At 42.1% G+C, this 10,724-nt stretch overlaps 1 protein-coding gene across 4 annotated transcripts in view; it reads left to right on the top strand.

The window, feature by feature from the left end:
• Positions 1–10,336, top strand: part of HIVEP2 (HIVEP zinc finger 2) — a 126,119-nt gene extending 115,783 nt beyond the window's left edge. For all 4 annotated transcript variants that reach the window (XM_042879488.1, XM_042879478.1, XM_042879496.1 and 1 more), the window contains 3 exons: positions 339–440; positions 986–1,896; positions 8,665–10,336. In XM_042879488.1, the coding sequence (XP_042735422.1) occupies positions 339–440; positions 986–1,896; positions 8,665–9,483 (1,832 nt within the window). In that variant the 3' untranslated portion in view covers positions 9,484–10,336. The remainder of the gene's footprint in view (positions 1–338; positions 441–985; positions 1,897–8,664) is intronic.
• The last annotated feature ends 388 nt before the right edge of the window (positions 10,337–10,724 follow it).

The following is a 10,724-nucleotide window of genomic DNA, read 5'->3' as shown; positions in this document are numbered from 1 at the left end:
TTCCTTTTCCTTTTCCTTTTCCTTTTCCTTTTCCTTTTCCTTTTCCTCTTCTCTTCTCTTCTCTTCTCTTCTCTTCTCTTCTCTTCTCTTCTCTTCTCTTCTCTTCTCTTCTCTTCTCTTCTCTCTCTTCTCTTTTTTTAAGATATAAAAGCCCATTCTCATTAAAACAGGCTCTGGGCAATGGGCCAGATGAGTTCAGCCTTGTCTGTTTCACTGTTGTTGTTTGATTTTAAACTGAAAACAGAATATCCGCAGGATAACTGAGTTATACACCAAAACTTCACTTTGAAAGTGATCTTTGCTGCTGTCAGTTAATTAGATTCATCTCTGATCCATAGGAAATCTGACAAAACATATGAAGTCTAAAGCACACATGAAAAAATGCCTGGAGCTTGGAGTATCAATGACATCTGTAGACGATGCTGAAACTGAAGAAGCAGGTATGTCAGAATGATTTAATTTAGTTGGAATGGCCTCTGGAGTATGCAAATGACTCATTGCATTTTCGCATAGTGCCTGGCATGGGAAAATGTATTAAGAGTATTTTGGGCATTTTTTAATTAAGAAGCATCTAGCAAACAGGAAGTATAAAAAATAAATCTGATCTGTTTGTCTATAGTATGTTTTTTATGATGCATCAGGAAGAGCTAGAAATAGAAATGTGTCATCTGTCTCATACAAAGTACCAAATATTATCAATTTATGTATGAGGGATGGTAACATTCAGTGAAGTTACAAGGGGGGGTAGGGTGAATTTTGTTTGTAGGGTGAATTTTGTTTCATTTTCACAGGACAGAATTTGGATATAGAGTTTTAAGGTTTATATATATGAAAAAATACATTTTGAGACTGTTGGGAATGGCTTTATTTAGCCATCACAGATGAAGATCATCCGGCGATGGCACTAGGTATTCTGAGTGGGGTTGAATGTGACAGAAGAAGTGTGGCATGTGCTTACCGTTTTGATTTGCTATGGCTTTTTCAGAAAACATGGAAGACATGCAGCAGGAGACAGAGAAGAGTAGCAACCTGGCAGGCCTGTCAGCAGAGCATCAGTTTTCTGATGCAGAGGAGTCCGATGGTGAGGATGGTGATGAAAATGATGAAGATGATGAAGATGAGGATGACTTTGATGATACTCAGGGAGACTCAACACCAAAAACTAGATCAAGAAGCACTAGCCCTCAGCCCCCTCAGTTCTCCTCCCTGTCAGTGAACTCAGCTGGGGCATCGCAGGGGGCTTCCCCCGAGGGCTCCCTTTCTGTGGGACACTCCTCCCTCATCAGTTACTTGGTCACTTTACCTAGCATTCAGGTTACTCAGCTTGTAACATCAAGCGACTCCTGTGAAGACTCACAGATGACAGAATATCAGAGGTTTTTCCAGAGTAAGAGCACCGATTCAGAGCCCGACAAAGACAGGTTAGACATACCTAGCTGCATGGATGAGGACTGCATGCTTTCCTTAGACCCCAATTCGTCTCCAAGGGACCTCTCACCTTCCAGTCAGCAGTCATCCCCTGGCTATGATTCTTCACCATATAGAGATAACTCACCAAAGAGGTATTTAATGCCTAAAGGAGATTTGTCACCCAGAAGGCATTTGTCACCCCGGAGAGATATATCACCCATGAGACACCTTTCTCCACGGAAGGAGGCTGTGCTGAGGAGAGAGTTATCACCAAGACGGGACGTTTCACCAAGACGTCACCTATCACCAAGGAGACCAATGTCACCAGGGAAAGATGCATCTGTTAGAAGAGATTTGTCTCCTAGGCGAGAAAGGAGATACATGGCCTCGGTTAGAGCGACATCTCCCAGGAGGGGCTTATACCATAATCCAGCGTTGCCTATGGGTCAATATTTGCAGTCTGAATCTATTCCAGTGGGTCATTCAGTAAGTATGAAAGAATATTTATTCCTGTTGTCAGAAATGATGTTCCTGCTTAATTTGTGCATACTATTTTGAAGAACTTTGCCGTTTTGTAGAAAAACAAAGCTTTGAACTTGAGTGGGAAGTCCTGGAGTGAATGCAAGACTTTTGCAATAAACAAGGACCGAGTCAGGATGCTGATTCATTTAGACACAGTATAGTCAGCCAAAAGGTTGAACCTTCACTTGCTACACATCAGAGTAACTCCATTAACTTCAATGAAATTAGGCTGGCTTACATTAACTGCCCCGTCTTTATCTTTAAATGGCCCAGGAAGCTTACATGGTGTGTGTGGCTTGTTACTGCACTGTAAAACCTTTTACCTCCCAGACTGTCAGATGGAATCAAGCCCAGATCGGGGCTCAAGACCTTGATACTTCAATATGTTGCCCATCCCTTATGTATTGCTTAATGCAATAAAAACACTAAAGTAAATGGAAATCCTTGGAAAAGCAGGGTGCCCATCTAAAACAGGACCTGTGGCTGGAGTGTAAATAGTATTATTTTGTGACAGGAGCAGACAATTGTATACCAGCAGAAAGCACCATCACAACTGTCTCTTTAGGCAGAGACACCACTGTCTAGGTGGAAAAGAAAGTATACAAAACTTGCACAGCTGCTGTTTGTGCTGTTCTGTTTCAGTAAATAAACTCTCAGAAACTGCTGACTTGGTGCTTTTGACAGGCCCTAGCATTCGCAAAGTTCCCTCCACAAATAAATTTGGTCTTTAGAGTTAGGAAATGGCCTTACTGTGTGTGCTTTTTTTTTTATTTATGTCATACGCTTCCTTCATCATGTTTGCTACTGCTGCTAGCCTCTCACTGTGTGTCTTTCTGGGCAGTGCGTGGATCCAACTTGGGTGAGCTCTGACAGGCTGCCTCCAGATCAGACAGGACTCTCCTGCCCTCCTCTCCATCACCAGTCTTCTTTGCTGTTTGTGTAGTCACAGTTCTTCTCTGTAGGGAAGATCAACTGAACCCTGAGCTGAAATTAGTATCTCCAGGGCTCTAGTGCAGATTTCTCTACTGAGACAAGCAGAGGAGGGTGGGCTTGGATTGGTTTGTTATTGCAGCTCAGCAGAGGTGGCTGGAAACACAAACAGTACTAAGAAGCACTAGCCAGACAGATCCAAAAGTCATCCTGGCTTTTCAGGAGAATTAGGGTAAGTTGTAATATTGAATGAATCTGCACATAAGTGAAAGTAACACAAGTCCGAGCAACCTATTGAAGAGCCTCTCTTGCCCTTGGCCAGAGCCTGCTCCATCTCCCTGTCACCAACTGCTTCCTCTAGCAAGATCTTCCTGACCTCTCACGTGTTCTCACTCCCTCATCTTAGATGTGATGCCATGGTTTGCACTGTTGCTGGGGAAAGAAGCAGAAGGGGGGGAACTTCCTAAGCTGTCCTTAGGGAAGGGAAGGGTATGTTGAAACCCTGCTGCAGTTTCACAGACACAGTCTTTACAGAGATGAAAGACAATGCAAAGCCAGCCACCAGCCTCACAGACAAAGCAAGGAAGCGCAAAAGAAAAGATAAATAACCATCAGTTTAAGAGACATAATGCCGTGGTATCAAATTCAAGGAATTATGTGGGACACTACAGCTGACATTGTACAGAGAGTTCAAGTTGTAACGTCCTCCATGAGACATTTCCACTGGCATCCTGTAGTAGAGATCTTGGATGTGTGGGGATGCTGGCAAAAGGGTATGGAATAGTCATTCTTTGGCAGTGTGACAGTTCTTGCTGTAATATTTGCCTTATGTGTTATACACACCTTCCAGCAAGGCGTTTAGCACATCGTAAGGACTCTTTTAGCACTCTTAGCTCCTTCTTTGGAAATTGCTCTTCACCGTACCAGATGGACTCTTTACACTTACCTTATTTTTGAGGTAGGATCATACATTTGTCCTGCAAGAAAGCAGTGATAAATCAATGGCATGTTGATATTTAGAGAGAAACCCAAAGCTCAGTATAGTCACTGGACCCTGAACGTATGTGTCACCAGAAGCAGAGCCTGGTCAAATTTAAATGAGGAAATTAAGGATGAGGATGATCATCCATCTAACAAGCACTGTGAGGAAGGAAAGATGGATTCTTTATCTCTGTATGTCTTTCTAGGAGATACACTTTAGCCAAACAGAAGTTGAGTTGAAGTGAAATGCATGTTAATGTGTGGGAAGACAGATAACACCTGAGTCTGAAAGCTGTTAGAAAAGAAAAAGGAATAAAGACTTTTTTTCACTTTCAGAGAAGTGAAATCCAGCAAATAAGGACATAATTTGCAACTGCATCACCGATGCAGATGCCAACTTACAGTGCTGCTTTCTGTTTCAGAGTTGCATTGGATTCCTAATGCAATCCTTGCAGAAATTACAGTGCTTTTGTATTTCTGGTGCCTGAAGTTACCAGGAAAAAAAAAAAAAAAAAAAGAGTTTTTTTCTTCTCCACTGCAATTAATTTACATATTTGCTCTAGACTGTTTGGCCAGCGGTGATCTGGTTCCCCCTCTTGTTTCTTCCCTTTGAATGTTTATGCTCTTTCGTGGTCCTGTGCAGAGAGCTAGCGAAGTGCTCTGGTATTGGAAGTACCATGTGGAAAGCAGTTGAAATTATTTCTTTAGGAAGTGGAAAAAAGCATGGGAAAATAAATAATAATACAGAACTTTTTTTTTTTTTTTTTTTCCTCTGGCAGTTAATAACAAGATGCTGCCTTGCAATAGGATACTCTCTCCAAAGTAGACTAAAGCTAGTGCACCTTTGGCTTTGGCAAGTTAAATTATTGTCTGTAGACTGAAAGGCAAATCACCATTACTCTCTAAGGATCTGTCTCAAGACCTTCTCTTCTGTCAATGCCAGAGGTTTTTTTTTTCTTCTGAGCAGTCTGGCACTTACCAAAAAGGCTCTGATTCTTCTCTCTAGTTATTTTATCCTAGACCTGGGAGAAGGAGGAGAGATGGGATATTCTGTTCAGTTCAAGTGCATCTCTGTTACCCTTTTTAGTTGGGATCAGGCGTGTGCTTTGGAGATGAATGTCTCTATTGTCATATTTGTTGTGCTTTGACTCACATTTCAGAGCATTCTTGGAATAAGTGAGCTGAATATTATTTTCAGATGACATTAAACTGGAGAATATGCTCAAGGAATGCATCAGGTGTACTTAAACTGTAAGTGGGCATTCAAATGATTAAGAGACTACAAGATTAGTCCAGAGTAACTGTGCCCTCCAACCTGACAATTCATATACTGTGAACATCAGGTTCATCATCAATGGTTGCATTCTGCTCCTGCTTTTCCTCACTTCTAGTATATCCCATTACTTCCTCATATAGACCAGAATTTTTTGCCTCTTCTTTAAGTCATGAAGCTGAATTTACCTTGTTGTTAGTAAAACATACTTGTCCCTAGCAACTATTTTAGCTTCTAGAAGTTAGTGCATTTTTTCCCCCTTGCCAGTTTTCACAAGCAGTTTCTGAAAATAAGAAGTTACTGTAGTGTGCTTTATTGATATGAGTTTACCTGCTTAAGTTGCTTTTCTCTTTCCTTCGTTTTGATGTCTGAAGCCTGATCTATTCAGAAGGGCTGAAGGGAATTAGGCATCACCGCTAGAAAATCATTATGACCCAAGATCCTTTGATCATCCTAGACATATGGATATTAAATCCCTTCCTGAACTCTGAATACTGTATCGTCTTGAGTGAAATACATTCCTGTACAGAAAGCTAGCATAAAAATCCTAAAGGTGAACTGTAAATTGGTCCATGTATGTGCATGTTGTCTGCAATGGTGCATTCTCAGTAGGACTGCAAATTGACTTGATCCTGAAACTGAAGTCCACATAGATTTCTAGTCACTGTATTAAGTATCTGTCTTTTAGAAGGCACGTGGAAATTATGTTCCTCTGTAATTGAATTTCCCCATTGAGTTCATTATTTTTTGTTTTTTAACTTTAAAAAGTCACAAGTACTTTAAGATATGGTAATCACAGTGATTTTTTTTCACCTGTCATCTTTTTGCAAGCTGTGGTCTGAGGGGATCTGGGGCTGCCAGGCTTTGAAATGTGATCTTCCTCTTAATTCCCTATAGTCTGTTTTGGATAATGTACCAGATACACGGTAAACCCTGGCTTGTCCATTAAGGCATTCTGGGATATGTGTGAAGTTGGCTATGACTTTGCACTGGGGTGTGTTGTGGAAGTCTAGCTTTATGACCAGGCTAAAAAGTTTACTGCAAAGCTCCTAAAACTGTTTGGAAAATTATGTATCGCCTGGAGTTGGAGGGAAATATGCTTACCTGCTACAAATGAGAACTATTAGAAAATGAAATGGGTCCCCTATGCCTGACAAAGAGAGGAACTCATCTCACTGAAATTATAGGAATCCATTCTGAGTATATAACAAAAAAACAGTGACTTTCTGCACTGCAGTCAGTGATAGAATCTAATATTGTAAACAGAATGAAGTCTTTGGGTTTCCAGGATGTTTGCTAAAAGGAGAGAAATCTTCTAATATTCAGTCTCTTCCTTATGCATGTGCATGTGTGTAAGTATGACAGTGCTAGATATCTGTAAAGGATGTATTAATAGGATGAAAGGTACAACCACTTCAAAACTCATCTGCCAGAGTTAGAGAAAGATAATCCTGTGTGTGCTCAGCCAAGCTTGGAAGGCATCCAGTGGACATGCACACACTGTCACTGTCTATGTAAAAATTAAGCATGAGAGACATATACTGGATGATAGTGCTGATGTTGGGGCATGTAGCAGTTTCTATCATGTTAGCCACCTCTATCTGACAAGGACAGGCAGACATCCTACTTCCTTTTGAAACCGTGGCGGAGTACAATGCAAAGCCAGTGTCCTTCTCGATTAGAGATTTGAGTGTGACTAGGTTTGTTCTTCTGCGAGTTTCACTCCTTTTCGTTTGGTTGCTTTTGCTCTATTTCTCTTGGCCCAGATTCACATTAGATGCATTAATGATAAATGTCATGGTTTAGGAAACAACCAAGAGGACGGCATGACTGAGAAATGGGTTGACAGAGGAAAGATGGGAAAAAAAAAGGGGGCAAGCAACTGTGCAGTGGTGAGGTTAGCGATAGGAAGGACTGACAGAGTAGGTGAACTATGTCTTGTGGCTTGGCAACTTGTTTATTCTGTAAATTTTTCCCCATTCAGCAGTACAGCGTGCTGTCACTGTGCTTTCTTATGACAGTTTCTCTTTTATGAGACTTGAGTGTCTCACTTTCTGAATAGGAAAATTCCCATAATTAGATTATTCTCAGAATAATAACATCATTTAAGTTTGAGTCTGATGATTATGGGTCACCCTTCCTGTCTCAGCGTTGATTTATATTAAACAGGACAAAGCATCTGAGCACAGTCAGATTCAGCTGCTGGGTAGCACAGAAACTGAATCTTTAATTGCCCCCTAAACCCATTCCCCAGGATGGGATCAAGAGGTTGCTTAATGCCTTGGAAACTAGGATTTCCCAGCAGTGAATTGCTGCCACTGTGGCACATTGGCATGTAGCAGCACAGTCCCCAGCTGCTGCACAGGGACTTGGGGTGGTGGCACAGCTCTGGGGCGACCAGTAGGTGTTTGATCCATTTGCAGAGCAGAGATGGGTAATTTTCTTCGTTTAATTTCCTATGGGTGTTCCTGTATATTGTGACCACATCCCACGTACAATTATGAAAATGTCATCCTGCACTTGTGCCATCGTTGTTTTGATGTTTGACAATAAATGCTACTTAATCATCAAGCAGAAAATAAAATTTAAAAGTTGAGAATGAAAAAGGAGAAATCCATAAGCCCAAGATGTGTTTAATACTGAGTGAAGATGGGGCTATTCATTTTACCAAGAGAGAAACTAATAGGAAGACACTGAAAAATTCAGTACAGTGTGATTTTTTACTACCCATTACAAAATCTCTCCTTCTTCTCAGTCCCCTTAAGAGTGAGTGAGTGTCCCCAATACAGAATCATCACTTTCACTCACAGTTAATGCCTGCTCTTTTGTTATTATTTATTGTTTATGCTACAGATAGGCCAAAACGATGCTCCATTGTGTTAATGACATAAGAACTTGAGTTCTTTGCACAGAGGTGTTTGAACTTCCCTGGAAATACTCATCCTCTTTAGTCAGTGAGGTGGGTGGGAAGTAGGGGGACGAAATGCCTTCTCTGGGGTTTCAGAGCACGATCTTTCAGCAGACAGAATGCTTGTACATGCAGTAAGGATTTTCCAATACTGATGGCAGACAGGGAGCATTCCAATGTGCATTTCTCTGCAGCAAAGCCCCAATACCCAGTGCAGGCTGCCAACACCAGTATAATTTGCACAATTTGCCAAAACAGAGGGTAAGATGGATGTCCTGGCCAAATGTGTCCTGGAGAATGAAACTCTATCTACCCCAAATGCTCTCTGCAGTTTCAGTTGAATATAATACTCTTCACTTCCTGACCTAAATTGCCGCATTGTGTTGCTGAACACTTAACTAGCTGCTGCATTTCACCTCAGAGGCAAGAGCCCTGCAGGGCTGAGCTAAGCAAAACCTCCTATGTAGTTTGGATAAGTAATTAGTGGAGTTCTCCAAACGCCTTGGGATCCATCTGGATGAAAGGTGCTGTGTGAACAGGAGGCCGCGCTGCAGAGGAGAGCAGACAGGTGGTTTGGCAGCTTGACAAGAATTTTGCTAGCGGTGGTGCTGATGTTTCTGTTGTTGTTTCTTTGTTACAGAGGAAGGGGTTGTCTCAGGGGCCTTACTTCGGCTTGTATGGAGAAAAAGGAGCTATGGAGCACCACAGGCCTAGCTTGTTCCCTGAAGGTCCGAGCGATTATGTCTTCAGCCACCTTCCACTACACTCCCAGCAGCAGATCCGAGCACCCATCCCCATGATGCCAATTGGGGGCATCCAGATGGTCCACTCAGTACCTGCAGCCCTTTCAGGTTTACATCCTCCGTCCACTCTGGCCCTGCAGAGGGAGGGCTCTGAGGAGAAGCAAAGAGGACCGACAGAAACCCTCACTCAAGAGTCACGCGGTGTTTCCAAGCACCACGAGAAGCGTACCTCTCTGCACAGCTTGCACCCCACCGCTCCCCCCAGCACATCCTCCTCCCCGTTGCTGTTGCTGACACAGAGCACTTCCGAGGACAGTATAATAGCGACGGAGAAGGAGCAGGAGGAGAACATACAGACTTGTACGAAAGCCATAGCCTCCCTTCGAATCGCCACAGAAGAAGCTGCTCTGCATGGGGCGGAGCAGCCGCAGAGGCCCTCTGAGCCTCACCAGAAACCCTCAGAAAGTGCACATTTTAGCATTAAACACTTTAGTGGATCTGAGCCGGGCCAGGCCTGTGCCTCAGCCACCCATCCTGACTTGCACGGTGATGAACAGGACAGTTTTGGTACATCACAGACTGCACTAGCCCATCCCACCTTTTACAGCAAGAGCTTTGTGGACATTCGACAGCTGGGCTTTCACAGCAGGAGTGAGCCCCCGTCAAGCACACAGGAAAGAAAAGATTTGTCGTCTGAGAAGAGCAAGCCACATTGATCTGAGATGCATGGAGACTTTCACCCATACATTTACCCCACTTTTTTTTCTAGCGATAGAAGAAGTATTCAACTTTACAGCATGCCTGTTCTAAGTTACAGTAGTTTGCTATTATATATACTTTTGTTATATCAAAAGAATTAGATAAAATAACAAGTCATCATGAACCTGACCAAAACTAAATTTGAAATTCTTATTGGGTCTGGTACTTTTAAATTGTACAGATGTTTGTGCCTTTTCTTTACTTTGCTTATATTCTTATAAGCATTTTTTTAGCAGTAATTTGTACATATTTTAGAATTTGTGTATCTGCTTTGTAATAAATGTAATTTCTTTCCTTTTTTGGACACTTGGATCTAAATGATGTAAAGCAAAACAGCATCAATATATGTGAGGTTGCACTAAAACATATTTTTATATTGATTAAAACTGAACAGCTTTTATGTACAGCTCTGATTCTGTAATACTAATATTTATTTACTTTGTTTCATAAATTGTAAATTTTTTTCTTAATGTTGTGGATTGCTTTTCTATGTGAAGCATGGGATTTACTGTTGCGTAATTAGAACAAAATGTATATTGTAAAACAAGATATTTAAACTAGAGTATCTTATCTTATTCTGCACTTATGCATTAGTTAAAAAAAAAAGATAAAGGATGTATCAGTCAGTTCTTAACTCTTGTAATTTTTTTTGTCTCTTGTTTGCTGGATTGACTATAACTTAAGTGCTGATTGTGATTTTAAACTGATAGTACCGTAAAGCATTAAAGTAAAACAATGTGCTATTGTGAGTTTTTTCAAAGCTTTATAAAACAGTTATAAATATATTAAAAGTATTTGGTCTTATGTGAACATGTTGATGTAGATGCTCCTTTTAAAAGCTATGGGAAAACATTCCACCCCATGTAGATACGTACAAGTGCATCATCAGTGCCGGCTGCACAGCCCACCCGCAGGTGGGGCACCTCTGGCTCCCAGGTAGGCGGGTGGTCACACCTGGCACGGCCTGCTGCTCCCTCCCCAGAAGCAGGGTTGTGAGGTCCCTATGGCCGCACCGGTCTGGGCTGGAAGCTGGGCCATACAGAGCCACAGCAGTCCCTGGGTTATGAGGGCCTGCCGTGCCTCTGCCCAAGCTGAGCGTGGAGGTTAGAGGTCACGCAGAAGTGCCCCAGCGTGTGAGCTCGGAGGGGAGCAGAAGACATTTCCTCACACCTGAACACCAGCAGCTGGTTACTCCCCG

Source organism: Lagopus leucura, unplaced genomic scaffold (assembly GCF_019238085.1).
Source record: "Lagopus leucura isolate 7727_CA_CO unplaced genomic scaffold, USGS_WTPT01 Super-Scaffold_73, whole genome shotgun sequence".
Taxonomy (NCBI): Eukaryota; Metazoa; Chordata; class Aves; order Galliformes; family Phasianidae; genus Lagopus; species Lagopus leucura.
The sequence above is the reverse complement of the archived record's forward strand: the minus strand, read 5'-3'. Positions and strand labels throughout refer to the sequence as shown.